Genomic DNA, 15258 nt, shown 5'->3' on the forward strand with positions numbered 1-15258 from the left:
GGAAGAGGAGGGAGGAGGTGTGAGGAGGACAGGATGAAGAGGAGGAAGAGGAGGGAGGAGGTGTGAGGAGGACAGGATGAAGAGGAGGAAGAGGAGGGAGGAGGTGTGAGGAGGACAGGATGAAGAGGATGAAGAGGAGGGAGGAGGTGTGAGGACAGGATGAAGAGGATGAAGAGGAGGGAGGAGGTGTGAGGAGGACAGGATGAAGAGGAGGAAGAGGAGGGAGGAGGTGTGATTAAAGCTGCTTCTCCTCCATCGACGTCATGAAACTCAGTGAAACGAGCAGAAACTGTTTATTGAACTGTTTCCTGTTGTTAACACAGGAATAAACAGTTTTCACTTGAGGGGGTTAAACCACTAATCCCAGCTGCTAGCTAACTGCTAACTGGTTTAGCTGAACTGGAGTTTCTAAACTGAGTCCACAGAAAATGTTCTGTTGCTGTCGTTTTGAAATATGATTAATATCATATAGCTGTTGATCACTTTACTGTTGTTGACGTTAAATAACCTCAGATCTGGAGCTGGTTTCACTGAGTGTCCTCATGCCCCCCCCCCCCCCCCCCCCCCATCGAGGAGGATCAGTTTGATTCTGAACAGATGAAAGAGGAAGTTGTAGAAGTGAAGAGCAGGGCGGGAGAAGAAGGAGAAACGAATGGAGAGAAGCCGGGAAGCAAAGAGAGCTGGTTGTTTGTGAAGAGCGACAGGGCCAAACAGCGTCAGGGGGCCCACAGCGTCAGGGGGCCCACAGCGTCAGAGGGCCCACAGCGTCAGGGGGCCCACAGCGTCAGTGGGCCCACAGCGTCAGGGGGCCCACAGCGTCTGGGGCCGAAGGGAAGACGCCTGCTGGCCGGTGCCTGATGTGGGGTTTACAATAGAGTGTCTTTATCGCACTAACTACATCATCTATGGAGAAATGTGTCGCTAACACTAAAACATGCAGATTTTTTTTGTTCTTTTTTGTAACTTTTTCACTTAAATTCACTTTTGTCCGACGCAGGATGGTCGTTGGTGTGTGCATGTGTGTGTATATATATATATTTTATATATAGTATAGGAAAGGAAAAAGAAAACTGAAGTTAATAAAATGCTAAGTTGCATGTGAAGCGCTCGGCTGTTTGTGGACGAAAGCTTCCAGAGAGTGACCCTCTGCTGCGTCTAGACCACGCCCCCTGATTACACACTCGTGGGTCATGGCCAGCTGCAGGAATTAGTGCTTTTGATTGGGCAGGAGCTCTAGGAGACCCCGCCCATCACGGGCCGCCTGCCACCAGGCGACGCCCGTTAAAGATTATCTCGCCGACAGAAACGGGAGAAAATGTGATTTCAGATTCACTCGCCTCAGGAGAAATTCAAATTCTCTTTTTTGAAGGAAACAAGTTAATCGCTCAGCGTTTTTTGTCTTTTCTGAAACAAAATGAAAAGTTTGGTGGGAAATGATTGTTTTTAAAGTTCTGATCTTCAAAGTGAATCTTGTTCTTCAGCTTTTCAACGAGAACAAACCACAATTAATGAAAGTAGAAGTGAAACAGCTTATTTCTCACAGGGCTGTGATTTCTAGTTCTATGCTGCGATCTCGTCTTTTGTACCCCGATACTTTAGAGTCCCAGAGGTGTGAGCGGACTAGGAAGAAAAATATATATTTATATATACTTTCCAACAACTGTTTTCAACGAGCTATCTTACAAAGATATTTAACTATCCAACAGCTAGCCAACAAAATTGCACTTTCCTCATGATCAATATTCCACTGGTAAAGTCACTGGTCTCTCTCCTGTCTGCCTGCGTCACCAGAGTCTCACCCTGAACATGCTTCACCAGACGGTGGGGGGGGGGGGGGGGGGGCAGGGGACCAGCTGAAATGAGAGAAAAATCAATGAGCCATGAAGCCAAAGTCTCCCAGATGAACGAGCTGAGATCCACCAGCGTCTGGTCGCAACACTTCACATCAACAAATCCACGTTTAAACCCCCCCACCCCCACCCCCACGTCTAGTTTACGTTATGAATGGGAAAAGGGCGGGGCCTCTGTTGGCGCCCGCACCACCTCCCCGTCAGGTCGGGCCTTTCCATTAAGCACCGGTCCGTGTCCTTGGAAAAGAGCCTGGTCGACCTCCCCCCCGCCGACCTACCACCACCTGGGGGGGGGGGGGGGTCCAGTACCGCTGCAGTCCACTGGATGACCACAGCGCAGAGGATGATGGGAGAGTGGGGACGTCCTCCCCCAGTAGCGAAGCTGGGATTCAGTCTTGTGGGATTTTAAAGGCTCATTCCCTCGACTGGTTGTTCTGCCCAGTCTGGTGGTGTGTGTGTGTGTGTGTGTGTGTGTGGGTGTGTGTGGGGGGGGGGGGGGGGGGGGCTGGCACTATATATGGACATCGACATTTACAGGGCGGGTGTTTCCCACCAGGGTGGGGGGGGGGGGGGGGGGGGTTAGATCCGCTGTAGCCATGCAGATGCTGTGAGTCTCTATATGGCGCTGGTGGGGCGGAGTCAAGTGCAGAGGAGGCATGTAGGGGCGGGGCATGATGGGTCTCTCTGTTGCAGCTGGAGGAGGCGGAGTCTGCAGCGGTGTGTCATACAGGTGAGTGGAGGGAGGAGGGGCCTCTGAGGTCCTTATCCCAGGTACCACTGAGGAGACAGAGACAACAAGGCACACGTTAACATCAGGTCCCACTGTGAACACAGAGGAGCAGCTTCATCGCCCCCTGGTGGCTGGCTGCAGTAAAGATCATAACCCCTCCTCCTCCATGTTAGCAGACGGGACAGTGACCAAAATAAACAGATCTAAGTAGACGTTAAATAAACGTGCGAAAGATGTCGTTCTTATCTCTCTGATCTTTGTGCAAGTGTTTTTGATCAGCTGGGTTTTAATTAGTTATTTGATCATAATGGTTGGGGGGTTATGATTGACAGCTGAGTGTTTGGATCTTTATCTCCAGTCTGAGGCGACGACTTCAAGACACTTTTAGAGCAGGTAGAGAATCTTTAGCTTCTGGGACGGGACATGAATACACTTCAAGAGAAAACTGTTCAGATCCACAGAGATTAACCTTCATCACAGTGAAATTAACAAATTCCATGAATTTAAATAATGAGAAAATCCCAAACCAGGATCAATGCAGGACATAAAATGTACTTCAGCATTTCACAGCACTTGTTATTTGGACAAAGAATCTATAAACCAGATGTGTTGTGGGTATGAATCTTCTCCAGAGGTTCAGTTTCTATAAACTTCTGTCTGGTTCCCCTGCAGGGGGCACTAACAGCTCCTCACAGGATGGACACCAGGTTTCTTCAGTTTGGAGTTTATGACACTTTGTGCACAATATAACCAGCCTGTGTGTGTGTGTGTGTGTGTGTGTGTCTGTCTGTGTGTGTGTCTGTCTGTGTCTGTGTGTGTGTGTGTGTGTAATCCATCTCTGATTGGGCCGTATCGATCGCCAAAGGTGCATCGTTCACGTTTCATGAACCTCTCCCTCCTCTCCCTCCTCTTCCTCCTCTCTCTCCTCTTCCTCTTCTTCCTCCTCTTCCTCTTCTTCCTCCTCTCCCTCCTCTTCCTCCTCTCCCACCTCCTCTTCCTCCTCTTCCTCTTCTTCCTCCTCTTCCTCTTCTTCCTCTTCTTCCTCCTCTTCCTCCTCTCCCTCCTCTCCCTCCTCTCTCTCCTCTTCCTCCTCTCCCTCCTCTCCCTCCTCTTCCTCCTCTCCCTCCTCCTCTTCCTCCTCTTCCTCTTCTTCCTCTTCTTCCTCCTCACCCTCCTCTCCCTCCTCTCTCTCCTCTTCCTCCTCTTCCTCCTCTCCCTCCTCTCCCTCCTCTCCCTCCTCTTCCTCCTCTTCCTCCTCTCCCTCCTCTCCCTCCTCTCCCTCCTCTTCCTCACTGCCTGAGTTCAAGTTCCCCCCCGCCTTACATCACGTCTCGTTGCTAGGGACAACCAGACGGCCCAGGACGTGACTACCATCGCCAAGGCAACCGCTTCCCCCCCCCTTCACCACCCCCCATGCAGACCTCCCCACCACTCCCTTCTTCTTTTCTTTCTTTACTCTCCTCCCGTCCTGCTCCGCACCTCTTCACACACACACACACACACACACAGACACACACACACACACAGACACACACAGATATTGATTTGAAGTGAAGACACACTTACACACTTTTAAACATTTGTTTTTTAAATGAAACACATGAAGGTAAATAGTTTCTCTTCCTGAGTGTGAGTGTGTGTTTGTGTGTGTGTGTGTGTTGCAGGGTTTCTCTGCACTCAGACCTGAGTTGTTCCTGACTCGTTGTAATTCTATGGCTCTGTGTGTGTGTGTGTGTGTGTGTGTGTGTGTGTAGTGATAGAGGAGAAGACTGGAAGGTTAGTTTTTAATCAATACAACTTGCTGACGCTGGGACTTTTCTCCCTCACTCCCTCCCTCCCTCCCTCTTCCCCTGTGTATCTCTATGTGTCTCGCCCGCTCGCTCGCTCGCTGCACTGCAGCTCCTCCCTCTGTCCTGAGAAGATGAAACTCACTCAGGCCAGGCACAGAGAGAGAGAGAGTGTGTGTGTGTGTGTGTGTGTGTGGAGTAGTGTTACCACACACTGGGCTGATGCTGACAGCTGTGATTCAGACTGGAGATACTCGTCACTCAGACGAAGAGAAGAAGAAGAAGAGAGAGAGAGATTTGAGTTTTTCCTCCAGATTTGAACTTTAATAAATGAAGGGCGTCCTGGTCCTCTGATGTGATTCATAAGGAGTCAAACAGATGGTGGAGTTAATTCTCCAGTCGATTAAAACCAACAACATCATTTAAGAGCAGCAGATGAAGCTTCACGGTAGAAAACATGATGGAAAAAGATATTTATGTTGTTTCCTGTTTTATCTAAAGAAGTTTGATTCTTTATCGTGTGTCACATGATTCATGTTCATCATGATTGACGATTTGTCACATTTTACTTTTATGGACAAACTTTATATCTGAGCCAACAGATATTTTATACACAGACTGAACTTTGAATCTTCAGATGTGACCCTGGTCTTTATAAAGCTCAGAATCTTCATCCTGTTTGGTTTGAGTTGATTTATTTATATAAAATAAATATTTATTTATATCTGCGGTTATGAGTCACATCTGTATCTGTACTTCAATTTGCAGGAATGAAAACTTTTATTTCTCTGAATAAAAAATGCATTAAAATATGGATTCAAGTTTATATTCAACATTAGAAAACATTTATATTCAACTTCTATATATTTGGTTGTAACTTTCTGGGAGACCTGTAAAATATCAGTTCACATGTAGAGTTTGATAATCTTCAGAATCCCGACAACTTATTTTAAATATATCAGAATCTGAAATGTTTTCCTCCCTAATATCAGCATCATGATCCTGAGTGATGTCACTGACCTGAACTAAAACCTGATCACCGGCTGATTGTTTCTCTATTATAATTAATATGATAAATATTAACATGTCGACCAACGTTTGAAACCCTGAACCTGCTCCGTGTCATGATCAGAACAGAGGGAGGCGTCATATTCATCTTATTGAACAGAATCTGATTTATCTGTTTATTTACAGGGTCATCGCTGTTATCTCTCTCTCTCTCTGTTCCTATGTCTCTCACCCAGACCTGTCTCGTTCTGAGTCAGCACTTCACACACACACACACAGACACACACACAGAGGGGTGGGTGTGGTGTATGCGTGTGAACTTCACCTTGAAGGTTATGTGCAAATGGGACATAGAGACAGATGATGACCCCCCCCCCCCCCCCCCCCCCAACACACACACACATACTAATCAGGTCATGGCTGCTTGTTGTATAGTGGTGGGTATAATGCCTGTGTGTGTGTGTGTTTGTGTGTTGGCACAATACGATGCCCCCCCCCCCCCGTCGCCCACAGTAACCAGCACAATGCCCCCCCCCCCCCAACACACGGGAATGCACAGACTGACCAGTTGGTAACCATGACGAGGAGAGGAGGGGGTGTTTACTGTACTGTCCCATGGCTCTCTCTCTCTCTCTCTCTCTCTCTCTCTCTCACACAAGCCTGATGTTGACCGCCCATGGGGACTTCTGTCTCTCTGTGTGTGTTGTCCTCTGAGGTCGCAGCGTGGCGTCCCCTGTCCATCTAATGCTTCACATTGATTGTACATTAACACTTTTATAATGTTATATTGTGAGGACAATCTCAAAGTCTTTTTAAAACACTTGAATAATGTCCCCACAAAAACAACAACATGTAACAACATGTCCCCGTTTACAGGTCCTGAGACGTCCCTCATCTCGTCCTCACTGGAGAGAAATCTCAACTTTCAATAGAAAGAGACGTCAACAGTGTCCCAGACACAAAGTCCCAGAGTCCCAGAGACACAAAGACACAGAGACACAGAGACACGAAGACACAGAGACACAGTGTCCCAGAGACACAAAAACACAGAGACACAAAGTCCCAGAGTCCCAGAGACACAAAGACACAGAGACACAAAGTCCCAGAGACAAAAAGACACAGAGACACAAAGTCCCAGAGTCACAAAGACACAGAGACACAAAGTCCCAGAGACACAAAGACACAGAGACACAAAGTCCCAGAGTCTCAGAGACACAAAGACACAGAGACACAAAGTCCCAGAGTCCCAGAGACACAAAGACACAGAGACACAAAGTCCCAGAGTCCCAGAGACACAAAGACACAGAGACAAAAAGACACAGAGACACAAAGTCCCAGAGACACAAAGACACAGAGACACAAAGTTGCAGAATCCCAGAGACACAGAGTTGTAGAATCCCAGAGACACAACACAAAGACACAAAGAGACAGAGAGACAGAGAGACAGAAGAAGAATAAATAACAAGTCTGTTTCTGGCAGTGATTTCAACACCTGGCTCAAGTCTCCAGGAGTGTGTGTGTGCATAAGTGTATGACACAATCAATAAATCGACAGCGGACCACCCCACACACACAACCACATACACACACACAAACACGAACACACACTAACGCAATCAAACATGTCTCGATTGTCAACAAGAGAACTCCCACTTCACTGTCGTGTGTGATGAGTTAAGTCAAGGCTGCCCGATCGATACACTCTTCATAAATCAGCTGGCAAACAGACCCTGACCTGGACACACAGACACACACACACACACACACACACACACACACACTCTAGGTGTTGCATTCACTGACCCCCTGCTCTGTGGTAAATGTTAACTGTCTCTTCTCTTCCCCTCTGTGTTTACCAGGATTCACACCACAACCAGTGCAGCTCTCTGATTGGCTGCCAGGTCCCATCTGGACAGAAAGGTGTGGGGGTGTGGTGGTGTGTGTGGTTGTGTGTGTGGTTGTGTGTGTGTTACCTGTGGCTGCTGAGGGATATTAAAGCCGGGGTCTCTGGGTCCAACGCTGACGAACCGCTGGGCTGGAGATGTAGTGGGGGTGGAGTAGGCTGCACAACACACACACACACAAACACACGCACACAAACATTATTTGTGTTGTCATCACAGTCGGTTTCATCAGCACAAACACTGAAAACAAAATAAACTTTGAGTCTCGATCTGTCGAAACAAACTTTCCTGTTCATCACTGTTCACAGAACAGACTGATGACAAAGTTCTAATAAAGGTTTAAGAACTATTGAGAAGATCTGGGTCAGAGTGATGATGATATTAAATATAAATATATAAATGTCTATGAGTGTTAGTAGGATTAAATATTTTGGCATCAACTTAGTTCGTTTTTGCCAAATGACAAAAATGTTTCTCTGAACCCTGAAGTTATATTTAATCCAAACACGATAAGATTCACTCCACACAGACGACGAAGAACTCTTCAGATATTTGATTATTAATTTAAGATTTATATAATCTTCTTTCTTTTGTTGTGGAGGCGTATTGGCCTCCAGGGAAAAGATGTTTTCAAATCTACAGGATGTATGCAGCTGAATGTGAAATACAAGTTAAGAAAGATTTGTACAGTGTGTGTGTGTGTGTGTGTGTGTATGTGTGTGTGTGCACTCACTGGGCGAGGTGGGTGAGTGGCCTCCCCCCTCGGAGGAGGTGGAGGGGGGCTTGGCGTCGACAGGCAGTGGGACGGGACGGGCCATCGGGGGAGGTGGAGGGGGAGGCAGCATGGGTGTCGGGAGGAAAGGGTTGTGGACCTTTCCCTGGGAGCTACCATTTGGCTGAAGACGAGAGGGGGGGCACAGAGTTAAAACATTAAATACCAATGTATGTATAAATACACAAAATACATACATATACACACAAACAATAATACTATAATAATACACATCAACAGGTTGGTAACCAAGTGAACCTGTAACAGCTCAACTCTGAGCTGTCCTCTGAGTGTGTGTGAGTCTGTGTGTGAATGAGTGTGTGTGTGTGTGTGTGTCTGTGTGTGAATGAGTGTGTGAGTGTGTGTGAGTGTGTGTGTATGTGTGTGAGAGTGTGTGTCTGTGTGAGTGTGTGTGAGAGTGTGTGTGAGTGTGTGTTTGAGTATGTGTGAGAGTGTGTGTTTTAGTATGTGTGAGAGTGTGTATGTGTGTGTGTGAGTGTGTGTTTGAGTATTTGTGAGAGTGTGTGCGTGTGAGTGTGTGTGAGTGTGTGTGAGTGTCAGCACTTTTCCTGGCTGGTCATAAAGAATTCTGCTGCTGTTTGCATTTTATCAGCTAATCTATAGTCATAATACCACAGTAGCTGGCTTCACCTCTGCGCCTCCTTCTGTCTCTCCTCCTCCTCTCCTCCTCCTCTCCTCTACGTTCACAGGTGAACACACTTTACACCTGTTCCCCTCAGAGTCTGTTCACTTGTTGTAAAGTATCTCATGTGTTGATCGTTGCCTCTTGTGGCCTCTCTCAAAGGTCAAAGGTGACGAAACAAGAGGCCGCTGTGTTGGCTGGTTGATGGGCACATGCCCCCCCCGTGCTGTCATCACGTCACCAGTCCATGAACTGGTGGAGTTACATTAAACTGAATGAGACTCACTGGAGGCTTCTTACTTTAAATGAGGAGGTTTCACAGATCCTGAACCAGACGTTAGAAAACTCAAACTGGGACACAGACTGGGAGACAGAGCGATGAGCAGACTCGAGGTCAGAGCCCTGAACTTCTGAACCAGTCACGTGTTTATTTCAGGCTGACGGGGTTAGAGCTCGACTGGGGAGGAGCCCACTTCAACTCCACTTTCACATCTGTTTGAAAAACTGATGATTCGCACGACTGGATTCAGATTTTTATGGAATCTGTGTTTGTCAGAAAAAAACGTTGCCACAAATTGTCAGAATCACTTGATCAGAACTGGAGGGGAAGTAGCTGAGTCCAGGTTATCTCTCAGACAAGCTGGACTGAGATCAGTTATCAGAAACTCCGCTGACTGAGAGTGAGACTTTGTAAGACCCGGTGTAAACTCTGGTCCGGTTCAGGATCATGAGCCGAGGTCCAGTGACCCGTGTGGAGCTGCCCACAGGCCGGAGCTGTGCCTCACATCACTGACTGACAGATGGAATCTTCTAATCTGTCCTATCAGAACATGAGGACAAGAGTCGGTCCACTTCTACTACGTATGCAAAAAGATACTGTGTGTGTGTGTGTCTGTGTGTGTGTGTGTGGTAGGGAGGTGGAGGGTGTATTGATTCAGTGTCTAGACAAAGATATATCAGCTATCTCACTTCAGACAGAGGGCACACACACACACACACACACACACACACACACACTCACAGACACACACACACACACACTGCAGTGTTTTCTGCAGACAGATAGTGATCCTTTGCAGAGGCTGGAAATCCCAGCTCAGATGTGTCTCAGTGTGTGTACTTCTGAATGTGTGTGCGTGTGCGTGTGTTTTTGTGTGTGTCTGTGTGTGTGTGGGTGCGTGTGCTTACGTTGAGGAAGCCCACCTGTCCTCCCTGCTGGGCGGAGTCAGGACAGACCAGTTGGACAAACTCCTTGAGCGTCTCCTGTGGGTGATACCTGATGGCCGGGTGAGAGAAGTAGGAGCCGGGCTGCTGCAGAATGGGGGAGGAGGAGAAGTGGAGGCTGGAGGGGGGGGCATGAGGGCTCGCTGTGGGGAGAGGGGTGAGGTGAGGGTGAGAGGGGGGGCGAGAGAGAGAGAGACCAAGTTATTAAGCGAGTGGGAAGTTGGGAGAGCGAGGTAGACACATAAGTCAGGGAGGGGGAGAGACAGGAGGAGGGGGGGAGAGGTTAATAAAAGGAGGCGTGGCTTGACATGCAAATACATGATGACAGACACAGAGCAGATGAAACGATGACAACAACCACAATGCACCTCTCACACTAGCTGTCAATCAAAACAAGAGAGTGGAAGTGGATGAACATTGTTTCCTTCCCTTTGTTTCCTTCCCTCTCTCCTCCTCTACTCTTCTTTCCCTGTTCTCCTTTCCTCCCCTCCTGCCCTCTGATCTAATTAAGCCTCTAATTGGTCTAATATTCTCTGATTGCTCGTTAGTGGCTGCGGCCTCGTTAAGGACGGTGATGTATGGAGCTCTGGGCGGAGATAGAGAGAGAGAGGGAGAGAGGGAGAGAGAGAGAGAGAAAGAGAGAGAGGGATAGAAAGAGAGGGAGAGAGAGAGAGGGATGGAGAGAGAGGAAGAGGAAGAGAGAGAAGAGGAGAGAGAGGGATGGAGACAGAGAGAGGGAGAGAGATGGAGAGAGGTAGAGAGGGAGAGGGATGGAGAGAGAGGGATGGAGACAGAGAGAGGGAGAGAGATGAGAGAGAGGTAGAGAGGGAGAGAGAGAGGGATGGAGAGAGAGGTAGAGGGATGGAGAGAGAGGTAGAGAGGGAGAAAGGGAGAGGGATGGAGAGAGAGGGAGATAGAGGTAGCAAGGGAGAGAGAGAGAGAGAGAGGGATGGAGTGAGAGGGAGAGAGGAAGAGAGAGAGAGAGGGCGATAGAGAGAGAGAGGGAGAGAGAGAGAGAGAGAGAGAGAGAGAGGGATGGAGTGAGAGGGAGAGAGGAAGAGAGAGAGAGAGGGCGATAGAGAGAGAGAGGGAGAGAGAGAGAGAGAGAGAGAGGGATGGAGAGTTAAAGCTGCTGCACTAATTCACTTAAAGTCTGCTGTGATTTATCACTGTGACAATACACACTGAGCGAGTGTGTGTGTGTTTACAGTAATCCTTGGATGGATGGCTTTCTCTGCCCTCTCTCTCACACACACACACACAATCAAACACACAAACACACGCACACTATCTCTCTCTCTCACACAGACAGAACAAACACACGCACTTACACACACAGTCACACACACACACACACACACACACACACAAACACACACAGTAAAATAGCCCTAATCCAAACCACCTGTGTGTGTTTAACATAATGTATGAGAGTGTGAGTGTGTGTGTGTGTCTTCAGAGGTTGTGCTCTTAAACACAATGTGATAAAACATTAATTACACACAATTTTTGTAAATGTTTTAGCATCTCTCCGACTTTCACACGTAATTTAATATGAAATTAGAATTTCTCTCTTTTTGTTTGTGACTGAACTTTAGACAAGTTCATGTTTGTGTGTTTGAACAAAATTAGGCTAATGTTTCCCCCTGTTTACAGTCTTTATGCTAAGCTAAGCTAATTAGCTTTGGTTCCATCTGTAATGTGGTTGTTGGGTTTGGATCATTTATTTTTATTCTGAGAGAGAAACAAACACTCGAAAGTGAAAAGTAACTCAGACTGCACAGAGTCTCTGAGATGTGATGGCCGAGTGTAAAGATGCTTCATGTGTAAAACACTGGAGTATTTGAGCCGGCGCCCCCTGGAGGCGGCAGCGTGTGTGAGTGTGTCTGTGAGTGTGTTTCTGTGTGTGAGAGTGTGTGTTTGGTTGAGTGTTTGTGTGTCTACGTGTGTGTGTGAGTGTGTTTCTGTTTGCAAGGGTGTGTGTTTGGTTGAGTGTTTGTGTGTGTGGGTGTGTCTATGTGTGTGTGTGTCTAAATGTGTGTGAGTGTGTCTACGTGTGTGTGTGTGTGAGTGAGTCTACGCGTGTGTGTTTCTGTGTGTGAGTGTGTGTGTGGTATTGAGTCCTGGTGGCCTGTGTGTCGAACACAGAAGAAAGAACCAGGGATTAGTTCCACTTTGCAAATTGCCTCAGCTCACTGCTCCCCCCCCCCTCCTCCTCCTCCTCCTCCTCCTCCCCTCTTCCCTGCCAACTTTTCCATGAAGAAGATTTTTGCCATAAAAAGGTGGATTGATAAACGATAAAAAGGAGGAGGAGAATCAGGACGGCAGAGCTTCGTCATTTGTACTGCAGGAGGAGGAGGAGGAAGGATGGAGGGATGGAGGTGACCAGGAGTAGGAGGAGGAAGGATGGAGGGATGGAGTTGACCAGGAGGAGGAGGAAGAATGGAGGGATGGAGGTGACCAGGAGTAGGAGGAGGAAGGATGGAGTGATTGAGGTGACGAGGAGGAGGAGGGATGAGTTGACCAGGAGGAGGAAGGGAGGATGGAGGTGACCAGGAGGAGGAGGAGGAGGGATGAGGTGACCAGGAGGAGGAGGGATGAGGTGACCAGGAGGAGGAAGGGAGGATGGAGGGATGGAGGTGACCAGGAGGAGGAGGGATGAGGTGACCAGGAGGAGGAAGGGAGGATGGAGGGATGGAGGTGACCAGAAGGAGGAGGAATGATGGTGGGATGGAGGAGAAACTGATCTTTGGTCTATGACGATATCTTGTGTTTTCTGATCACACACACACAAACCCACACACAGACACACACAGTCACACAGTGCGGCACCCTGCTATATGACTCCTCTTGACAAAACCCACAGTGATTGACAGGAGGGAGGGAGGAGGAGGTGTGTGTGTGTGTGAGGGAGTAGGAGTGAGAGAGGTGGTGTTGGGGTGGGGGTGGGGGGGGCGTTGGGGTTGACTATTGAGGACCCACCTCGAGGCCAGGTAATGACGGGCCGGTGATGGTGTGTGAAAGCCGTTCGGGGGGAAGAGGAGAAAGAAGAAGAGGAGGAGGTGGAGGAGGAGGCTGACTTCTGTAGAGCGGCAGCGGGCGACGGCCTCCCTGCCAAGAACCATGAGGATCAGGATGAGGAGCGGCTCGTGTCAGAGTTGTGTGTTCACATGTATGGGCGGAGGGCGCGGGCGGGGCTGGAAACCAGGGAGGGAGGGGCCACGGGATTAGGGGGGGGGGGAGGGGGGCTGTGGTGACGCGTGCAGGTGTCAACAACTTTTATTTACTTGATTCAAATGGAACCAACCCCCCGACGCAGAAATAAGAAACTGTAAACTTAACTTATCAAAAAGATAAAGGCATTTGAGCTGATTTATTTTGATTATGTGTGTTTGGACTCTGAGGAGCTGGAACACTTTCACCTCCATGTTCATGTCTCTTCAGAACTTCATATTCATACAGAATCTTTCTCCTGGTCTCAGTCATTAAGTTTCATAAAGAATGTAAATATTCAAACAGTTTTAATCATTTCATCTGCTGTTTTAACACTTTGCTGGAAACTTATTTATGAAGAATATATTGATATGAAATAATCAGAGTGTTGGAACTGCTGTCTGCTGTGTGTATGTGTGTGTGTGTGTCTGCTGTGTGTGTGTGTGTGTGTGTGTGTGAGAGAGAGTGATGAACAATTGGAGAGGTTTTGTCAGGTGGAATCGAGACAGTCTGCTCAGCACTTTCTATCTTTCCATCTTAAATCCTCTCATCCTTCCTTCCTCTTCTCAACTTTTTTCTGAGCTGTGATCACTAACACACACATAGAGACACAGACACACATACACACACACACACAGACACACACACAGACACACACAGCACTTTTTCCGTTGCAGGCATCAACCAACAAATAAACAGTCATGATGATGTCATCAGCATGCTGCGGGGTGGCCAGGGTTGTGGTGGAGGTGAGGGGGTGTGGGGGTGTGTGTGGGGGGGGGGGGGCTGGGGGGGGAGCTGCACCACAGACTCTTCACGACCAAGACTCAGACATTAAAGAAGTTCAGAGGAAAAGTAGGAAGAGAGGGGGGAAAGAAAACAAAAGGAAAAAAGAGAGAAGGAAGGAAAGGAAGGGAGAAAAAGAGGAGGAAGGAGAAAGAGGGAGGACGAGAGGAAGAGTAAAGAAGTAGGAGCAAACAAATATCTACCAGACTAAACCAGACACGTCACGACACCAGAGACGACAAACCAAAACCCATCCAGGAGAGGAGGAGGAGGAGGAGGAGGAGAAAGTGGAGGAGGAGGAAGATGAAAAGAGAATCAGGAAGGAGGAGGATTGGGGAAGAGCGGGAGGAAGAAGTGGAGCAGGAGGAGGAGGAAGAAGAAGAAGAGGAAGAGAAGGAGGATGAGGAGGAGGAAGTAGAGGAGCAGAAGGAGGAGGAAGAGGAGCAGGAGGAGGAGGAAGAAGAAGAGGAGCAGGAGGAAGAAGAAGAGGAGCAGGAGGAGGAGGAAGAAGAAGAGGAGCAGGAGGAAGAAGAAGAGGAGCAGGAGGAAGAAGAGGAGGAGCAGGAGCAAGAGGAAGAAGAAGAGGAGCAGGAGGAGGAGGAAGACGAAGAGGAGCAGGAGGAAGAAGAAGAGGAGCAGGAGGAGGAGGAAGAAGAAGAGGAGCAGGAGGAAGAAGAAGAGGAGCAGGAGGAAGAAGAGGAGGAGCAGGAGCAGGAGGAAGAAGAGGAGGAGCAGGAGGAAGAAGAAGAGGAGCAGGAGGAAGAAGAGGAGGAGCAGGAGCAGGAGGAAGAAGAGGAGGAGCAGGAGCAGGAGGAAGAAGAAGAGGAGCAGGAGCAGGAGGAAGAAGAAGAGGAGCAGGAGGAAGAAGAAGAGGAGCAGGAGGAAGAAGAGGAGGAGCAGGAGCAGGAGGAAGAAGAAGAGGAGCAGGAGGAAGAAGAAGAGGAGCAGGAGGAAGACGAAGAGGAGCAGGAGGAGGAGGTGGCGGTTTCACAGACACGTAGACAGAAGGAGAAAGGCGTGTTCACATGTTTACCTTGTCGGGAGATGAACGAGCTAGCTAGAGAGCCACGCAGCTTATATCCAGCTTTCCAACGCAAGAGAGAAAGAACAGAAACGAGAAGAGGAAAGAAAAAGAAAAGAAGCATGAATATACTGACGGAGCGAGAGAGAGAGAGAGAGAGAGAGAGAGGTGGAGGCAGAACCTCAACCATCACTGAGTGAAGACCAGGAAATAGTCTGATCCCACGGGTCACATTAACCTGCTAACCCCCCCGCAGGTCGGCTGCTGTGTGCGATCTGATTGGTTTCATGTGGAGGCGGAGCTAGAACCTGAACACAACG

At 48.4% G+C, this 15258-nt stretch overlaps 1 protein-coding gene across 1 annotated transcript in view; it reads right to left on the reverse strand.

Annotated features, from left to right (window-relative positions):
• Positions 1 to 554: 554 nt before the first annotated feature.
• The window catches only part of nfia (nuclear factor I/A), a 29308-nt gene continuing 14604 nt past the window's right edge, over positions 555 to 15258 (reverse strand). Inside the window, exons 6-10 of the mRNA XM_062395602.1 lie at positions 12901 to 13029; positions 9883 to 10061; positions 8013 to 8175; positions 7349 to 7437; positions 555 to 2627 (exon numbers count right to left, since the gene is read on the reverse strand). Coding sequence (XP_062251586.1) covers positions 2613 to 2627; positions 7349 to 7437; positions 8013 to 8175; positions 9883 to 10061; positions 12901 to 13029 — 575 coding nt within the window. The 3' untranslated portion in view covers positions 555 to 2612. The remainder of the gene's footprint in view (positions 2628 to 7348; positions 7438 to 8012; positions 8176 to 9882; positions 10062 to 12900; positions 13030 to 15258) is intronic.

Source organism: Platichthys flesus, chromosome 9 (assembly GCF_949316205.1).
Source record: "Platichthys flesus chromosome 9, fPlaFle2.1, whole genome shotgun sequence".
NCBI classification, from domain to species: domain Eukaryota; kingdom Metazoa; phylum Chordata; class Actinopteri; order Pleuronectiformes; family Pleuronectidae; genus Platichthys; species Platichthys flesus.